Raw genomic sequence first — 20,624 nt, 5'->3', positions numbered from 1 at the left:
TGTGTCACCAGGTGAGAACTCAAGAGGCCAGGCTGCCAGTAGTAGGGAGCTGTGTTTGCTTTGTGTGATCCCAATTGAGTAATTTGCAGTCGATTCGAATTTGGCAAATGTGGACCGTGACGAAACACAATGGCCTACTCTTTTTCCAATGATGTCGCGAGGTCTTTAACGTCCGCCATGAAGCGGACTGCACGTATTTATACAGTTTGTACACCTGGATGGCCCGCTGGATTCGAACCGCATATCTGAGCAACGAGCAGTGAATGCCCTACCGCCGAGCCTTGTGAACCGCCCCGCGGCGTACAGCGTGACTCGGCTCAACATGCTCATTGCCGGTTCCCACCTCCCTGCTTCGCCACCACTGCCTGCTTAACAACAATGCCTTGCGTGAGGCCTACGAAGTTAGTCCAGGAGAGGTCCGTTTGTTCTTAGAGATCAGGAAACATGGGTCGATGAGACGTGGAATTAATCGTAGTCGCTGCTCGACAGCCCGAGTTGGTGTGGTTTGATGTGGGTGGATGTGTGATTATCAGTACCGTATGATAATTATCTGTACCATGTGATTGTTGGCGCTGTCTGTGTGCGCCGTGTATTATTTTTTTTATCGTGTGAGCTATGTGTGATAATGCCTGTGCTGTGTGCTTGTCATTGCGTGCGCTGTGTGATGGTGTGCGATTGTGCGTTTGTGCGTGTGTAGTGACCCCCGCATACACTCGGCGCGAGTGAGCGAGGAGGAGGCCAAGGCGTTTGTTGACGAGGCATTGGAACTGAGGGAGAAGCGCCGCACCTTCTGGGAGCCTCAGGAGGCCGAGGAGGAGCCCACCCTGGCGTACCCGCTGCGTGAATTCACGTGTGTCACAAAGATCCCTCGTTTCGACTTTAACAGACTGTTGGGGCAAGGGCTGTTAGCGAGCACCTATGATGACCGGAAGGGGACATGAGGTGGTGGGTGGCCAGCACCTCACCCGGCCGCTTTTGTCTCCCTCGTGGTGATGTTTACACACTGCATCAGGTATTTATTTGAGGCTGAGTCGAACTATGGGAGGCCCACGACCAGTTCAGATAATCGTGTTGGCCGTGACTGAAATCGAACTCAGGTCGCTGGTTTGTAGTGCAGCATGCTAATCACTGTGCCACCGCTCCCCACACACATGTACACACGTACAAGGACAAAGATCCCCCCGTATAGCCTTAATGGGGCAAGTGCTGTTAGCGAGCACCTATAAAGGCTGGCACGGCACACAAGGGGGTGGGTGGCCAACACTATGCCTGGCCGCCTTTGTCTCCCCATTAGCGATTTTTATGCATCGTACCAGGTACTCATTTGAGGCTGAGTCGACCTAGGGGAGGCCCAGGATCGATTAAGATAATCGTGTTGGCAATGAGTGGGAATCGAACTCAGGTCGCCAGGTTCGTAGCGCAGCGTGCTAACCGCAACACTACCGCTGCCCACACGTACACACACACAACAACGTCGTAACTCGTCGCCGCACAGTCTACATTCACTCTCAGAAAGAGAGCGAATGATTCAGAGGCGCGGGAAACCACAGACGAGAGTGGTAAGGCAAAAAAAAACGGCACCCTGCAATGGAATGTTTGGCCCCATGAGTGAGTGTTTATATACGTGGGGGTAAATCGGAGTGCTCAGAGAAAACTTACGCATGTAAGGTGGTATACCGATGGAAATAAACCCACTTACAATACTGCCATACCCGGCTAGCAGAGACAGAGTCCCCCCACCACTCCACCATGGCTATGACTGTGACTGGTTGATGTATCTAGGGGTGTCCTGCCAGTGGTTACTTCTTCAGACGTAAAACATCGTTTCTTCATAACTGCTTTTTGTGTTTAGTTTGTTGTCCTCCCACACCTATTAACATACTATACATACAACTGAGGAGTGGTGTGTTCTCGTGTTTAAGTAGCGTTCGGTGACAATAGCCAAGTGTAATCCCAATTGAAAACATTGCAGTTGATTCAAAGTTGGCATGACGAAACACAATGGCCTCCTCTTTTCAAATGGTGTTGCGTGGTCTTTACCATCCGCCATGAAGTGGATAGCACATATTTGTACGGTTCGTACACTCGCAGTAATAACCAGGGCGGTCTGCTGGATTCGACCCGCAAACCTGTGCAACGAGCAGTGAATGCCCGCCAGCCTCAAATTTTAGTGTACAATGTTTTGATGCCCCCTTGATTGGAGGTGATATTACATTTAAAATTAATACGGTTGATGGTTACGGCTTGCATGAAAGGAGCAACACCGCGCGTCCTCTTAACTCGGCACTCGCTGCCCTCACAGCAGCGCCTATCCTGCTGCTCCGCGCTTCGTTGAAGAGCGGCGACGTGAGTGAGCGGTCTTATCGTAAAGTTGACACGAGTGGCCCCATGTTTCCTGCAGCTGGAAGAGTCTGGGCGTTTGCCTCCTGGAGACGTTCAAGGACTTCACGGTACAGGAGCTGCCGTGTCCCAGCCTGGGCCTCCACGTCGACCTCTCGGCCTATGTCAGCAAGGAGCTGCTCGCGACAGCACCCAAGGGAACATCCTCCTCCAACTCCACCTCCTCCGCCACTACCGCCGCCTCCTCCCCCGCTACCGTTTCTCCCGACGCTCCTCTCGCCGGGGTCGTCCAGGCCATGCCTGTGCCCACACCTCAGGACGCCGGCGCAGCGAGCCAAGCCCAGGGTTCGCACCGGGCCGAGTCCCCGGTGGCGGCGGTTGTGGGGGCAGCAGTAGCGGCGTTGGTGGCGCCACCCCCTGGGCACCCATCCAGCGACTCTGAGCTTGTCCTGGACACAGTTGTGGCCGAGTGGGGCCTGGCATGGACCACGGGGCCCATGGGGGCCACGGAAACAATGGGGGCCACGGGGCCCGCTGGGCTCACGTGGACTGCTGGGCTCACAGAGACCATGGCACCCATAGGGTCCATGGGAACCATGGGACCCACGGAGTCCTCTGGGCCCACAGGGATCACGGGGCCCATGGGATCCATGGGACCGACCGGGTCCATTGAGCCCATGGAGACCGCCGGGCCCATGGGAACCACGGAACCCACGGGGTCTACTGGGGTCGCAGGGACTGCGGGACCCACGGGACCCGCTGGGCTCATAGGGACCATAGGGACCATGGGATCCACAGGGCCCACGGAGCCCACGGGATCCACAGGGCCTACGGAGCCCACGGGATCCACAGGGCCTACGGAGCCCACGGGACCCACGGAACCCGTGGTTCCCATGAGATTGAGTTCGGCGGGCGACGACAATGACGTGGGCAGCAGCGACGTGTCGTCCACAGAGGCCGTCGCCGCCACGCCGCAGGTAGAAGCCGCACCGGCCCCGACGCGCAAACTCGGCGCACGCCGCTCTCACGGGCACTCATGGGGGGGTGGGGAGGGGGCGTCTCCCTGAGCGAGGTGCGCACCACCCTCGTCACGTAATCGTGACGGCCGCCTCATACCGCGTCTTGGCCACACGAGTCCACCTTGTGAGGGATCGTCGACTGTGGGCAGCTGTGGGCTGCGCAGTACGGTGAGTGAGGGGCACAACTGATCCTGTGCGTGTAGGCTGTGTTGGACTGACTGTGGGACATGTGTTAATTTGGAGGCATAGCTGTGAGTATCGTAGCATTTGCACGTTGGGATGTTTGACAAATTGGGCAGAAGGTAACTGGCACACTTTGCCCTGTGTTTTACTAAACTATACAACCAAACAATATTTTGCCAGGTAAGGCCTACTCGGCTACATAGCTCTTTTTCAGAAGCGACCTGGCCACAAATGATAGCTCAACGAAGTAGCTTATGTGGAAATTTCTATCAGCAAAATACTGTATACACATGTCGATTCTAAATGTGGAGGGAAAAACCGGAGAACCCGGAGAAAAATCCACGCGACCACGGGGAGAGAGAGACGTACACTCCATATGATCCTTATGGTGGTACCCCGGGTTACCAAATAATACAAAATGACCGAGGCAATTAAATATTTTCTTTCTGGGGACACTATTTTTTCCAGGGGTGTACTTAACTCCGCGACTGGGGTACCAATCAATACGAAATCAGTGCCACTCCGCGATGTTGAAACGCAGCGAGGACGATTGCGCTGAAACCCTGAATGCTCGTACGCACCGTAGTGGTGCATCGTGTACAGCTCTTCAAGATGAGTTGATTGCCGCATCGCCAACCATCAACAGACTAAAAGTGACTGCATCACGGATATTATGCGAGAGCCGGGGTACTATGGTACCCCGGGGTACCGCTATGAGGTTCATATATACAAGCGTCAGGGTTGGGCTCGAACCCTCGACCTAGTATACCAAGAAACCGAGATGATGATGATGGTGGCAGCTGCCTCGGGCGATTCTGAAGTGGGAACCCCGGCGACTCCACTCCTGTGCCGTGCACCCGCAGAGCTCCTCTTCGGTGTCCCAGCCACGCCCCCACCACGGCGCCACATCACCCAGCCAGGGCATCGCTGCCGTCCCGGCCGGGGGGCACACGTACGCAATCACGGCTCACGCGCGCTCCGCTCACCTTGCCGCCGCTGCCGCCGCCACCGCCGCCGCACACACCAGCAGCGGCGCCTCAACGCAGCCGTCCTTCAAAGGTGCGCCACGGCAGTGCGTGCGGCACTCCACGGGAACGCCGTTAGCGTGGCTCCACGAGAGCGCGTTCATCGTGGTGACGTGTCTATGGAAAGGCAATGACATCCAGAACAGGCAGAAGCAACTTGAAAGTGGTAATTCTCACCTACTTTAGAAGGAACGAGCGCGAAATTATGTAATGTTTGCTCAGAAATGTGTATGGTCGTGTTCAGCGGGCTATGGCCGCATTCTCAATACCCTCATCCCCCTACTGCTGTGTGTACGTTGAACTTCTTTCGCACCATACGTAGCCAACTGCGCTAATCGGAGGTGTGAAAGGGGGTCGGTGTTTCTCTTAGTATTCATCACCGAGCTTGAATATGGCCTCGTGTATGGCTGATTTATATATACCGCTACACAAGGTTGTGAGAAAAATCTGAGTGTTGGGGTGAGAGTTTGGCCAAGTTCACATGGAATGACCCATCAGCCACTACGGTGAGGTCAAAAGGCCATGCGCTGTCTCGCCTCCTCTCCAAATGACACATGGGCCACTCACTTCCATCTCGAAACATTGTTATGTATCCATAATTGAGCTTCTTTTGGGTTAGATCGCACAAATATAACTGTGATTTGGAGCTTTTGTGACTGCAGGAATTACTCTTTGGTTCTTTCAGTAAAGTCACGTAGAAAGAAAAAAATATTTAAATAATAGCATACAATGTTTCGATTGCAACACAAGCAATCATCATCAGATATAAATGAAAGAGAAAACAAAGTTATTAAACTTAGAAATATAATGCATTTCTAAACTTAGAAATATAATGCAATATAACATAACAGTCAACACTACCTGGTTGATTACATTCTTCCAAAGATGGCTTAATTTGAGAGAGAGACAAAACACAGACACGGAGACACATATACAGACACATAAGCAGAGAGATAATACAGAGACACACAGAGAGAGACACACACATAGGCACACAGAGAAACAACGCCTCTGTGTCGACGCCTGAAATAGAGAGAGAGGGGGGCAGAGAGCGGGGGGGGGGGGGGGTAGAGAAAAAGATTTGGAGCTTTCGTGACTGCAGGAAATAATAGAGTAACAACACGAGGACACAGAGAGAGAGAGAGAGAAAACACACGTAGTCAAACAAACTTAGTAACATTTGGAAATGTAATGCAATGCAACAGAGAGAGTCAGTCAACACACAATTAACGCATAGCCTGGTTGATTACGTTCTTCCAAAGATTGCTAAATTAGAAGTTAAGTGTGAAATTTTGAGAGAGAGACAACACAGAGACACAGAGAGAGATACCAAACTGCAGGAAATATTAGAGAGACAACACAGAGACACAATGTAACTGCTGCCACAACCACAACTCAGTTTGTAGACACCAGGGTATTGCATGTCAGGAATCACATCCTTTACAAATGAGATCTTACAGTTACATGCTAATTTCTCACATTAACATCACTAGCCCCGGCCACTTCTTTATGACCCTTGGACTATACCCATTTCAAACCTTTTTAAACAGTCTGTCTCAGCAGCAGACGAAGCTTTCACAACTGATGACGGACGCTTGTGTTGTGCCCGAAACGTCGTGATTTATTTTATTTTCTACCTACGTGACTTTACTGAAAGTACCAAAGAGTATGGTTTCCTGCAGTCATGAAAGCTTCAAATCAACATTTATATGTACGCGATCTAAACCAAAAAAAACTCTTATGGATAATATTGATCGCCAAAGCCTACGTGATGAACATTATTATGTATGTATATTAAACTTATTTCACACAATACGTAGCCAATTGCTCTAATCACTAATTATCGCTAGCTAAATACTTCCAACAACTAAAGCCTTTTGGGAAACTTGACAAAATTCTTGTTTGTGCGTGGTTTTTATTCCTCGCGTTTAAATGGATGTGAATTGTTGAATTGATAGGATTAGAGATGGCATGCTGCCTGCCGGGCAGAGATGCTCCTCACAAGCCTTGGTGCGGTGCAGTTAGGGTTGGGGCTAGAGAAGTGAGTGGCCCACGTGTCTGTGTGTAGGTACGAGTGGGGAGGAGGTGCGACGTGGCTGGTAGTGAGTGGCCCACGTGTCTGTGTGTAGGTGCGAGTGGGGAGGAGGTGTGGTGGGGCTGGTAGTGAGTGGCCCACGTGTCTGTGTAGGTGCGAGTAGGGAGGAGGTGCGGTGGGGCTGGTAGTGAGTGGCCCACGTGTCTGTGTGTAGGTGCGAGTGGGGAGGAGGTGCGGTGGGGCTGGTAGTGAGTGGCCCACGTGTCTGTGTGTAGGTGCGAGTGTGGAGGAAGTGCGGTGGGGCTGGTAGTGAGTGGCCCACGTGTCTGTGTGTAGGTGCGAGTAGGGAGGAGGTGCGACATGGCTGGTAGTGAGTGACCCACGTGTCTGCGTTTAGGTGCGAGTGGGGAGGCGGTACGGCGAGGAAACAAGCGCCGGCGTCTGCCCAATGACGACCTCGGCGGAGAGACGGCCAAGCGGCGCTCAGCGCGTGTTCGGAACACGCGCGGCAAGAAGGAAGAGAAGATCGACTTCCATGAGCTGCTCTCCAAGTTCCTGCCATCCCGGTGCGCATGCACGCACACCTGTCTGTGTGCGTCTGCCTCCGGACCAACATCAGTGGCGATTATGTGAACTGGTCTTCGGCCTCGCCTGGTGCGGGGTATAAACATCAGCACTGAGGAGACAAAGGCGACCTGACATGGTGCTGGCCACCGACCCCCTCGTGTGCCGTGCTGGCCTTAATTGGTGCTCGTTAACTGCATTTGCCCCAATATTCTGTTAAGGCTATACGGGGGATCTTTGTCTTTGTGTGCACATGGTAGTCTATATTTTACAGTAAGTCCTCGCTCAATGCGTGGTGTTCACAAAATGCGTTTTCACTATAATGTGGTTTTTTCAATAGAACCGTTATTACGCGGAACACGCACACTGTTATAACGCGGTTTCTGAGCGGTCGACGACGAACTAATTTCTTGAGCTCTTTCATGAGCGTCCCGCCAAATTTTCGCTCTAGGCAGTCCCTCCAGAAAAACGCGATTATGCGATCGCAAGATTTCACGCAAAATCAGCCAAAGTCCGCATATTTATGCGGGGTGCGCGTTTTTTCATATACGCCGCACTTTCGCCGCATAAATTGCAGATTTCCGCGCGCAAAATATGCGGGCTTGCATGATTTCATAATCCCCGCATTTTCGTTGCAAAAAGTCACATATATCTTAGCAGAAAGTTGAAAAATGTTGCGTTTACTTCACACAAGCGCAGCCATTTCCCCTGTTGCCATGGGAACATTATGAAGTGACGTCACTCATTACGCGACATCATTGAAAAGCTGCAAACCCCGCGATGCCAATGAAACCATGATGAAGCCCGCAAATCTTTCTCATTTGCCAACAAACATAAGCGCAAAAGACCGCGCAAAGCAGTTCCCCAGTGTGTTACATGACAGTGGGGGCAAATTATTTTGCATAGCTACCTCTGTAAAACAGGAAGCACACATTTTATTTTTTTATATTTTATTTATTCATTTTTACAGAAGTTGTAGCATATTCATTTTGTAAAGCTACAGAACTTGTTCGACTCAATGTTTTGTAAGTTTGAGCCATCTGTTTGTTAAGGTCTGAAATAAAACAAGATGAGAACTTAAATATTCCCAGCACTTTCTGTGATGTAGTATGCTTGCTTATCATAGGAAGTAATAAGAAATGACTCTTTACATTAAAGTAGTAGCCTAGTGAATAGGGTGTTGGGGGAATCACTTTTTTTTCTCTTTTTCATCAAACCGCAGTTTTTGCAAGTTCCCGCAATTTTTGCAAGTTCCCGCAATTTTTGCAAGTTCCCGCAATTTAATCGCATAAAATTGCATAAATATCCCGCATATTCCATCGCATTTTTTAAGAAAACGTGCCGCATAATCAACGATTTTTGCCCGCAACAATCACCAAAAAACTCCGCGTTTTTCTGGAGGGACTGTCTAGGGGGCGATGTTGCTGCTGTGTCCAATCCCAATTGAGTCATTTGCAGGGAATTTTTAGCATTGGGATGTTTGGCCAATATCCTTTACATTGTGCGTGTGTTTGGTGTTTACGCTCTTATGTGCCCTTGCGTGCATGTGTGTGTGCGCGTGCGTGCTTACACCAGGCTCAAGCAGGGCGAAGAGCCCAGCGACATCCACGGATCATCTCCCTTTCCCCTGGATCCAGCAGCTGAGCCCAAGTCACACTGGGCCGCTCATGAAAATAACAAAGCGGAAGACGTTTCCTTTATAGAGAACGGTACGGTGAAGGCGCAGCGCTACTATGGCCAGGCCTGCTTATGGCTGAAGCAGTGGCCCATGGGAATAGTACCACTGTGCTGGCAGCGCCGAGATCCTGGGTTCAAACCAGTTTCCGCTGCCTGTGGTGAAATTGGGTTCTCGGTGTAGCGAGTTGGTGACCTCATCACCAATCTTGTGGTGTGGATCAGGATAAATATTCTATTTCACACTGACATCCAGTACACGTGATGGTGCATCCCATGCTGGTCGCTGCTTACATCCAATCCTGGTGAAGTGAGACCGCGTTCGTACGTATTACACGATACGTTTAGAATGAAATTGTAGAACATTTCAAACAGATTGCGTCTTTACTTGTAACCTGATTCCTATAGGGCAGCTGCAATCGTTTTTGGAGAAATATTTTTTTTTTAAACGGCATCGCTCCTTGCTGTCCGTCTGGAACGCTCTTCGATATCAGGAAGCTACTGGAGCTATGCATTTTAAAATCTAACTTAAAAACGGATTCGTTTAGAACTGCTTTTTGTGTTTAGTTTTGTTGTTCTTCCCCCGCACCTCAAATTAGCACAGTTGGTTACGTACGGTGCAAAAGAAGTTCAAAATACATACACACATAGCTGTCAGCGTCGTCATCCTCGGCACAAATCTGACCCCAATTCCTTGGATCGTTTCCTGCTGCCTGAGCCGAGCGTGACTCGATACGTGGCTACCGGGTTGGCTGTAGCGACGCCAGCGGTGCACCAGAGGGCACCGCCGCCCTGCGCACAGAGTGCAGTCTGCAGAAGCGTTTGTGCAGCTCTTTGAGAAGGTGCGGAGCTGTGTGGTTTACAAGCGCCCAGGGGCTTCCACGAATAGAGCACTGGCAAGCGGGGTTCAGTAGCCCTAATTATTGAGCTTAATCTCTCATTCTGCGGCATTGTGGAGCACGATGGGTAATGAGATAAATAAATGGACCTCCATCCCTCTCTCCGCCTGTGGGATTTCCAGACTAATATTGCGCAGTAGCATTTGTGCAGGAGCTAACTGGGAAGTGGCGACATCATACTCAGGAGGTGTGGTGTCTCGAGTTTACACTGCAACAAAACGGTCAAGTTAAAAACGCAAAGCGAGACGTGAGCAGAGTGCTGTGTTACTGTACAGTGGCCACTGTTACCAGACCTATTCAAGTTTAAAATGCTACTTTTACCAGGTGAAAGGGCAAGAGACGAGGATGCAGTTTCATTGCAAGTGACTTGGGTCCTTAAAATCGCAAAATGAAAACTAACGATAAAGCACGGCAACTCCGCAAACAGAAATGGGAAAAAAAACAACCGCATCTCGTGAGAAAAAATCGCAAACACGGCAAGAGCACAAATCAGTGACAAATAATAAACCCCCTGCAGCCCACGTCCGTGCTGGTTGCGAGGCGCTGCGGTGGCGAGATGTTAACTACCTCGGCTGGTATACAGACATTGTGGGTTCGATTCCGACCCCGACCCCGACGCCTGCTGTATTTTTGCAGTTTACGAGTCTCTCTTTCCCGTGGTTGTGTGGATTTTTCGCAGGGTGCTCCGATTTTTTTCCTCCAGATTTAGAAACATGCATTTAGAGTATTTGGCTGCTATACATTTCCACGTGATAAGTTACTTCGTTGGGCTATTGTTTGTGACTCGGTCGCTTCTGAAAAAGAGCTGTGTAGCTCAGTGGGGCTTCCCTGGTCAAATAAAAAAAAAATTTTGGTGCATGGAAGGGAAAGCTGACCAGCCAAGAATGAAGCAGAAAGGAGACCGCTTACCACAGTAAGGGTGAAGATGCCGAAGTGCATAGTGAAACTGAGAGGAATATAGCGCAGGAGACATGAAGTCCTCAGAGGGAGGTAGAGGGCGGCGTCGAGGCAAGGATGAGAGGAACCAGACCGAGGAGGTCTCGTCCACATTGAGAGACAGAGCGACGAGTACGTTGAGAAGACTAAGTGTAGACAATTTAAACGCAAAGGAGACCTGAGCAGAGATGGATGACAGCACGGAGGAGAGGAGGAGTGAATGCAACAGTCCACGATGGAAAGAGGGGACAAAACAGAGACCCCACGCTCCTGGGATGAGTGCCAGGGAGACCCCATTAGGTTTCCCCCATATTTCAGTTGCTGCTCAACCAATGCAGGGGTTCCCCAACAGTACTCGGGGTGACAGGCAGGGAGCCCATAGATCACAGCTGTAAATGTTGTCTCTCTTTCCATGCGGCGTGGCATCGCATTCAAGGAGCCGTCTTAGCTGTTGGTGTTCTCGATGTGCTCTTTGTCACATTATTATAACGACTACGCTTGTTGAACCAGGAAATCCTTCACTGAGCCTCAAGACTCTTTCAGGAGGGTCCTGCCAGATGTTGCTGCTGCTCTGTGTCATCCCAGTTGAATAATTTGCAGGTAATTTTTGAGCATTGTAATGTTTGGCCAGTTCCAGCTATCTAAAATTTTTTTTAGCTCCGCAAGGAAACTGGAAAACCAGGAGGAGACCCATCCAGAACAGGGAGAGAGAGAGAGAGACCATACAAATACCACACAGAAAAGACGGCCGAGTCGGGAATGAAACCTGGGCGCTTCTTGCTGCGAGCCAGAAGTGTCACCACTTCACAATGACCACTCTGAGGCTCTTGGTGCCGTTCAAATGTTCAACGTCGGTGATGCCTGTTTTGTTTTTCAGAACGAGTTGAAGTCCTGGAATTCCTGCGGAGCAACCAGATGAACGGGGGCCTCCTGGACCTGATGGTGCGTTACCTGAAGGCCGTGTGCACGCGCGCACTCTGCAAGTGGCCCCTAGGGCTGCCGGAGATCGTGCTGGAGATCTACTACGCATGGCGGCCGCAAGTCTGCGCCCTGCCCAACGTCCTCTTCCGCAACTGCTCCGACGAACACATCAAGGTACGTGCCGCCACTACAGCGGCCACCAGATTCGGATTCCCGGGCCACGGCTTGTGTCGTTCGCAAGCGCTGTTTCAGTCGGTCCTGGGGCGCGTCTCCCCGTCGCCAGTTCAGCGCTCGCCGAAATGGCGGCGCCGCCGTCGCGTTCACATTCCCAGCCTTACGTTCGCATCCCGCGATTCTTGTGCAGCCCGGGGTGCTAGTGGGAATCTCGAAAACCGTGAGTTCCACATTTAAATATTTTGTTCAGTCAAAACTACAGTATTCGCTTCTGAGCCGAAGCTGCATGCGTGTGACAGGAGAGAAAACCACGGTTCAAATTGGACTCCATGGTGAGCAGCTAGACTGAGTGGTGACCGGCTCGACTGAGCGGTGACCGGCTAGACTGAGCGCTGGCCCTTTGAAATGACCTACGGCAGCTCTTGTTATTTGCTCACCGTGTGTGCTAACCACACACCCTGATGGTGATACCCATAAAATCAAACTGGTCTCGGAACCAGTGATGCAATGCTGAGAAATATGTGCCTGTTGTGAAATTTTACCTTTGGGGGGAGGAGGGTTCTGCTGAACTCTAAACTCACAATAAAATAACCCACATTTTATTGCTTTTGATGATTTGTGTGGAGAGGTCTTGACTTAAAGCTTGCATGACTGCAGGAATTCATATTCTTGGGTCTTTCGGTAAAGTCACGTAGATAGGTTCAAAGAAAAGAACAAAATAATAAAAAACTACTTGATATTTTTTTAACCTATCTACGTGACTTTACCGAAAGACCCAAGAATATGTGTGGAAAGGGTTTAACAAATACTGATGGAAAACTTTGGTTAAGCAGGCCGATCAGCCCATGTAACCTAATTGAGATTTAATATTTTGGTGATAAAATCCAAGCCCCGTGTTCTGACTCCTCATTACAATCTTACCGGATAGCGCATGATGCTGTTGTCCAGCCTTACGCTACTTGGGAAAGGTGAGTTAACTGGAATATCGAGGTCTGCCTTTCCTCGCCATAACAGAAGTGCAACGTACATCGATGTTTATTTAACTCGTCACGTACTACCCATCTTTACCCAAGTAGCATGCTTACTATGATGCCGTGCATCAGTGCACCTCGAACTGCCCGCCCGTACCATGCACAACTCGAAGGGAATGAAGGTAGAGAATAGTAACCGTGTGCCCAAAGCGGCATGGCGATGCTGTGCTTTGACGTCCTGCAGCGATTCCAGCTGCGAGCCTCAGCTGCTAGCGCTCATAGACTGCAGGCTGCCACCGCCAGCACCAGCACAGCCACCAACATTACCGCCACCATCGCCAACATCACCACCATCACCGCCACCACCACCACTGTCGCCACCACCATTATCGCCACCACTACCACTACCAACTCTGCCACCACCCCGACAACTGCCACCACCATCACTACCACCACTGCCACAACATATCATATGTGAAAGCCAATCGTTCGCCAGGGGATCCTGTTGCACCGCATTGGCACTCAGCCCAATTAATTATGCGGTTATTTTTTTGTTTCAATTGTTGTGGGATTGCACTCCCGAGGCCTTTGGTGGCTGTCGCTCAATTGTGGGTTACAAGCTACTGATCACATAAATGAGCTCCGCAGGAGACAGCCACCCACCATGTTCAACTGGCTCTGTGTCTCTGATAAGTGGGCATGAGGGTCGCTGGATGTGATTTTAAGAGTCCAGCGATAACATTTGTTTCACGTGCAGCAAGCACTCGGCCTTTGTGCGTTATGAAAAAAATATCGGCAGTTCCTCAAGAAGAGCATTGCGGCTTATACATTACGCTTGCTACACTATGTTGTAGGATCCACGATGAAGAGATGTTAACTACCTTGCCTGATATACAGGAGGTCGTGCGTTCAATAACGACCCTGATGCCTGTATAATTCGAGTTTCCATGTTCTCCCCGTGGTCGTGTGGATTGTTTGCAGGGTGCTCCAGTTTTTCCCTCCACGTTTAGAAACGTGCGTTTAGAGTATTTGGCTGCTATAAATTTACACGTGATAAACCACTTCGTTGAGCTATTATTTGTGGCCAGGTCGCTTCTGAAAAAGAGCTATGTAGCTGAGCAGGCCTTACCTGGTAAAGTAAAAAACATTGTTTCGTTGTATAGTTTAATAGAACACAGGGAAAAGTGGGCCTTACCAGGTAAAATAAAAACTAGAACATTTACCACATCTTCGTGACAGAGTAAACTAATGTTCCGCATGTACAATATAAGATGTGACTTTAATGAAGCATAATCATTTGGGAGACAGGTCGGAGGTGCAGTGGTAACACTCGCACCTTGCGGCAAGAAGGGCCTGAGTTCCATATCTAACCGTGTGCAGTTTGAATGTCCTCCTGTTCTGCATTGTTTTCCTCTGGGTTCCCCAGTTTCTTCCAATAGCACAAAAAAATCCCCCACAGTGTAACTGATATTGGCCAAACATCCCAATGCTGAACACTTTCCTGCAAATTACTCAATTGGGACTACACACGGCGGCAACATCTGCCCCGACTGTAAAAAAAACTTGGCGGGACCGTCCTAAACAAGAGTCTTGAGACTCGCTGAGGCTTTCCTGTGTATACAAATGTAGTGGAAGTCCTACTAGTAGTAATCACAAGATGATTCAGTTGGAGGGCCTGCGTGTTTGTCTGTCTGTGTTTGCACGTTGCATTAGGTTTTGCACGCCCGTGCTCTTCGCTGGCACCACTTGGCTCCGTTTCCCCGCGAGCGAGGGAGTGGCGGCACCGCAGTTTACGCAACCCCCCGTTCTCCGCCACATTATTTATGCGTCTGGATTTCCAGACGCGGGCGACGGGAGATTGTTATCGACGGCGTATTTTATTTGGCAGAGACACCGCACAGGTTATCTAATCACAGAACGAGATGTTGGGGCGTTGTTGGCCATACTGATGCTCCACCGTTTAGGCTGTGATGAGACTGAGTATTGTGTTGGACGGAAGGCTCTACAACTCGGTGCACAATCAACACATCTTAATAACAGGAGCAAGGTTAAATTGAATTGCTGTGGAGTTTGATTTGTATAAAAATATTAACAAAACGAAGAGCTGAAGGATGGAACATTGCTTTTATCGTTTGCAAAAATGCATGTGACATTTTCTGTGAGCTGACGACAGTGTTTGGAACGTGTGCCGACTCTGGCAGGACTGAATATAAAACTTTAATGACCACGTAATGGAGACATTGGGCAACTGTGCTCAGCACGTGTTTCCAATGTTCAGTTGAATATGAAAAATCCCAAAGATTTGTGTGAAATTTTGGATGTCCCGAAAAAGTCTTTGCAGTTTTGGGTTGATCGGAGAGAACGACGCCACAGGAAAGAGCGTCACTTAGAGAGACGCCACTTCCGAGCTGTTCCTGCCAAAAGTGCCATCGCATGGTATTGGGTGACATGACTTTGGTTAGTACGACGAGATGTTCATTATTAGATAACGTACATGTCGTGGTGGCCCTACTGATGATGTGCAGTGAGAGCGATGCTCAATGTTATGACGGTGGTGGCCCTCATGATGTGTATTGAGAGCAATGCTCAGTATGTTGTGGTAGTTAGTGGTGTTCCTACCGATGATGTACCGCAAGAGTGATGCTGGGTGATGTGGTGGTGGCCCTGCTGATGATGTGGAGTGAGATCGATGCTCGTAGTGGTGGTAGCCCTGCTCATGATGTGCCTGCGACCTGTGCCGTCCCCAGGAGGTGATGACATGTTGCCTCGTGTGTCACGAACTGCAACTGGACCAGTGGCTTGTGACGTGCCAGGCCCAGTCCACAGCTGGCACAGCAGGTGAGCTCATGGCCAGAGGCTAATATAGACACTGATTTTCAAGGTTGGGCCATTCAGAGACTTTATAAGCTATTTAACACCCCCTTCTTTTAATCTAAACACATTCAATGAATATTGTCGAATTCTATCCCTGGAATCTTACCATGGCCCATTGTGCTGTCAGTATTTGCTTCACGGTTGACGCGTTCTTGTAGGCTTTTTGCGCTGCAAAGAACTACTCCACAAATCCTGTAATCCGCGAAAATGTTTCATGTGAACCCATCAGTTCGTGATAAAATATCGGATTATAGGGGAAGCTCGTGACTTGCTACTCCGTCCGCACACACACACACACACGTGTGGGCGAATGGAGACCGAACACTCGTGTCTTTCCTTCTCTGCAAGGCTCTGAGAATAGTTTTTTTTCGTCTGAGCGCGGTGTTTCCTTGATGCTTGTGTTGCAGCACCTGCCACCGTAGAGTGATCGACTTGGAAGAGGCACGGGTCTCCTAGCTGTGTAAAGCTGGGATCAGATGTGATTATTTAACTTTGCGACGTTGAAGCAACAAACTGTTTTAACGTTGCTATGTTTAACCAGGGTGGTGCAGTAGTAACAATTGTGCCTCGCAGCAAAGAGAACCTGGGATCATTTCCGACTCGGGTACCTTTTTGCGTGGAGTTTGTATCTTCTCTCTCCCCCTGTTTTACACGTGTTTCCTGAGTGTTCTCCAGTTTTTCTCCCATAGCCAAAAAAAACACACCTTATTTACAGAATGTGTGTATGTATGTTGAACTTCTTTCGCACTGTAATTGGATGTGCAGGGGAAGGACAACAAACTAAACACAAAAATGCAGTTCGAAAGAAATTAGTTTTCAATCTCCTATTAGAAGCAGGTGTCATGCACACAATAGGTAAGGGAATGCAGCACAGTCAGCTTGGTGGTTTCACAGACTTGAGAGACATAATTACTCATAATGCAAATCATAATCTAACAACCTCTTGGAGTTCCGTAGATAAAGGAGAAGAATATTAGATCACCTGACTTTTTAGGATTCCTGGACGAGAGTAGTGGTTCTTAACCCGGAGTGCACGCACCCCCTGGGGTGCGAGATGCCCTTTCTTGGGGTGTGAGACATGGCCAGATTTTTTTAGAAGATAAATCATTGAAACACAAATTAAGCACGGGCACGGAAGTACAACTGCTTTGTTTCATTAAACCTATGTACTTATTAACATAATTGTTTTTACGATTGAGAACCAAAGGGGTGCAAGGCTGCAGTAAAGGTTAAGAACCACTGGACGAGAGGGTGTGTAACACTGAACATGCGTGTGTGTGTCCTTTGGGGAGTGGTAGTGTAGCGGTTAGTGTGCTGCGCTTCGAACCCAGCAACACGAGTTCGATTCCCACTTCCGGCCAACACCAGCGACGATTATCTGAACTAATCCTGGGCCTCCCCTAGGTTGACTCAGCCTAAAATGAGAACCTGGTGCCGTGTGTAAATATTACGACTAGGGAGACAAAGGCGGCTGGGCGTGGTGCTGGCCACCCTACCCCCTTGTGTCCTGTGCTAGCCTTCATAGATGTTCGCTAACAGAACTTTCCCCAACAGCCTGCTAAGGCTTATATGGGGGACCTTTGTCTATGTTATATAACACTGATTGTGTATGTGCGTTTATGAGACTGTGTTATATAACAATTTTTATTGTTATATAACAATTATTGTTGTATGTGTGTACTTATATAACAATGAACATGTGTGTGTAATACATCGGTCTAAGACTGAATGTGTTTGTGTATAAACCTGTCTAACACTGTGCAGCCTTTTTGATTCTGGTAATTGTTTTCATTTACACAGAACGGACTCAAGCGTCTCAATCATATTCTATAAATCAATTCCTTGAATCACATTGAAGCAAGCCATTCCACTGCCCTCAAAATTGTAGGCACGAAGCGCCCGTGTCTCGAAGGAGCCGTGTCTCGAAGCAGCCGTGTACCCATTCCTTCAGAATCAGAATCTTTATTCAGACTACAGGAGGGAGGAATCTGATGAGCTTGGAAGCTCTTTTTTCACAGATGTCCAGTATGGGCGCGGGGTCAGCGAGTAAACGAAAAAAAAACACGATAGGAGTGCAAAATAGAGAAAAAGGTAAGCAAGTCACTGAATCTTCTTGGTTCTTTCGGTAAAGTCACGTAGAAGGGAAGTAATAAAATAATAAAAATAAAACATAATTAGAACAAATTATTTTATTACTTCCCTTCTACGTGACTTTACCGAAAGAACCAAGAAGATGAATCCCTGCAGTCACGAAAGCTTTAAATCGAAAAGTCACTGAATATAAATAAATGAAAATAAATAAAGTTATATAAGTCCCGATTTATCAAGCTTGGGCAAGGCAGCAAAAACGACACCAAAACAGTCCCAGACCACACCAGGATAACACCGCAAAGCAGTTGTCCCTCAATGAAATGGCACATTAACATTCCTTACGCGAGGCCTTCCTCCTCCGCTTATCTCTTATGTTGGCCCATGTGGGAAACTCTTTTTTGGAGGAGAGATTGTCCTCTCCTGCGACATCAAGCTTTCTGGCTGCACCTTTTTCCATGTTTTGGTGGCTTTACAGCTTCTAGTGCCGTTTATGACATAATATACTGAGGATGCATCACTATGTAAAGCAATATTGTGGAATTCCTGATGAAGGGAAAAGCGGTGTACATTTGCCATGGTGATTTCACAGCTGCGCATGATGGCAATGTGGTGCAGGAGCTCGATGACAATGTTGAGGTCTGCTGCTCGCCACGATGTACATGTGTATGTTGAACTTCTTTCGCACCCTACGTAGCCAACCGTGCTGATTGGAGTTGCGGGGGAGGACAACAAACTAAACACAAAACGCCCACGATAAGAGGGCTTGAGGAGAAAGAGTTCGTGTAGTTTTGCTGTTCCTCCTCCATTGAAGGAGCTCAGACCACAGTGATACTGTACAGTCCATAGTTTGCGCTGCATGGCCACAATCGCACTGCTGCAGTTTGTGTCTCTCACGTGCGCATCGGCTTTGCCTAGCCGATGGTATCGGTTGTTTAAGGTGACGTGAAAAACACTTCAAGTGGGGGGCCCACCGCAAAAAAGGGGTCACCGTCTTCCACCCGTTGTCTTGACTTTACCACTTAGAAATGTAGAGACGGGCAGCCAGCCTGGTGTGCCGGTACACACTTGTGTTCCCCGGTAGGCTTGGGGCGATATCATGAGTTCTGCCGTAGGTGTGTGCGGCCGAATCCTCTCCGATAGCGGCGCATACGACTTCACGTTCCCGAAGTTGCCCAAGAAGGATTTGTGTGAACCTGCCTTCCTCTGGGCTAAACCTCCTCGTCTTCATCCCCCCCCCACTCATCTCCTTTCATGCATGAGTAGTTTAGGGCTGCCGGGGTTGGCTGTGTGTGGGTTTACCGTAATCGTGAATATTAATGTATATTTTATTCCAAAGTGTTTTTTTTCTGTCCGGTGGCCAACATTAAAATCAGGTGACAAGCATTCATTGATTTGTAGGATGTCAGAGTTCTAATAATATGAATAGCAAGGGTTTTATTTTCCCATGGATTTAATTACTTATTTCCCTCTTGAGCTAATGAATTACGAGTTGTGTTTATTATGCATGTGGGAGGAAACCGGAGCACTCGGAGACAACCTACGCGTGCAAGGGGGCAACACTGTCCCCTCGCAGATGAACACAGATGGACATTACATCTATGGGACCTTTTTGCCAGTATCAATAAAACAGGTATTAAGATGTTCAGACAACAAGTAGATACCAAATAGATGGAGATTAGTCTGCTTGCTGTATTGCCTTCTTTTCGTGAGCCAGGGTACGGCACCTCGATGCCCGCACCTCCGATTAGCACAGTCGGCTATGTACTGTGCGAAAGAAGTTCAACATACATGCACACATATAAGGAAGTATCACAACGTTTGTGCAGTGATCCACCAACCTTCGCAGCTGCCTCCACAGGGCGGGATCACAGGCGAGCGCCACCACCGCCTTGCCCCGGGTTTGCGCGGGAGGAACTCGTTCACCCGGCCGTGTCTTTTGAACAAGAGTGAACGCTATACCGGCAGAAAAATCACCCGAGCCTATTTTACTCAAGCTTGTGCTATAAGTTTGCTAGAAGTACGGTGCGTCTAGTTTTAACTGAATCTTAATTTTGAATATGCACGGGTTTGCAATGCACGAAAATGGCATCGTTTGCAAGGAGCATACCCACGGCTCGGTCTGGCTACGCACAGGAAACGCTGGTGTGTGTGGACTGCGTATGCACCAGCAAAGACAAAGATTCCTCGGATAGCTTTTAACAGACTGTTTACACACTGCACTAGGTCCTCATTTGAGGCTCTGAACCAGTTCAGTTAATCATCACTGGTGTTGGCCGTGAGTGGGAATTGAACTTGCGACGCCGGATTCGTAGCGCAGCGTGCCGACCACTACGCCTACCACTTCCCACACACACACAAACACACGTCCATTACCTGGGCCTTATGCGAGCCACGGTTGTTTTCATTCATCGATGATGTCGTATTTCCTGTAAGTCGTGATTACAATAAATAATGGTCATTTAGGCAAGGATATATATGGACCATGACGCCGGAATGCAATGGCCGATTCTTAAAAAAAAACACCAGGGCATCTTGATAACAACCGCCGCGAAACAGACGGTGCGAAGTAACGCACCTGCAGTAATAACCAGGGAGGTCTGCCATATATTCATGCCGCAAACTTCTGCAACTGGGCCGCCGCCACCCGATGCATTGATCAGTTTGATGGTTTTTTTTTCCCTCGCAGTGACAGCGCGCAGAGTGCAGCTGGGGCCAGATTTCCCTGGCCGCTTTTACGAGCAGGACCTCCTCCACCTCGTTTTGTCGTCATCGCAGCGCGACGTGTTCGGGGCAGACTGGCTGGCGTTCTACTTGCGCGTGAACTGGCTACGCACTCGCTTCTACGTATTGCTGGTAGGAGCCGCGTCGCTCTCCGCCTGCCCCGTGTGCCCCCTCCAACCCCGCTCTTCTGGTCGCTC

General features: G+C 49.2%; 1 protein-coding gene across 4 annotated transcripts in view; it reads left to right on the top strand.

Moving 5' to 3' along the window:
* LOC144721188 (calcineurin-binding protein cabin-1-like) overlaps positions 1–20,624 on the top strand; it is a 66,595-nt gene that overhangs the window by 8,408 nt on the left and 37,563 nt on the right. For all 4 annotated transcript variants that reach the window (XM_078598588.1, XM_078598589.1, XM_078598586.1 and 1 more), the window contains exons 7-14: positions 698–850; positions 2,402–3,317; positions 4,406–4,601; positions 7,000–7,168; positions 8,742–8,875; positions 11,553–11,770; positions 15,489–15,579; positions 20,393–20,559. In XM_078598588.1, the coding sequence (XP_078454714.1) occupies positions 698–850; positions 2,402–3,317; positions 4,406–4,601; positions 7,000–7,168; positions 8,742–8,875; positions 11,553–11,770; positions 15,489–15,579; positions 20,393–20,559 (2,044 nt within the window). The remainder of the gene's footprint in view (positions 1–697; positions 851–2,401; positions 3,318–4,405; positions 4,602–6,999; positions 7,169–8,741; positions 8,876–11,552; positions 11,771–15,488; positions 15,580–20,392; positions 20,560–20,624) is intronic.

This window comes from Lampetra planeri, chromosome 11, assembly GCF_965212315.1.
Source record: "Lampetra planeri chromosome 11, kcLamPlan1.2.h2, whole genome shotgun sequence".
NCBI lineage: Eukaryota > Metazoa > Chordata > Hyperoartia > Petromyzontiformes > Petromyzontidae > Lampetra > Lampetra planeri.
Note: the sequence above shows the minus strand (reverse complement) of the source record. Positions and strands in the feature narration are given on the sequence as shown.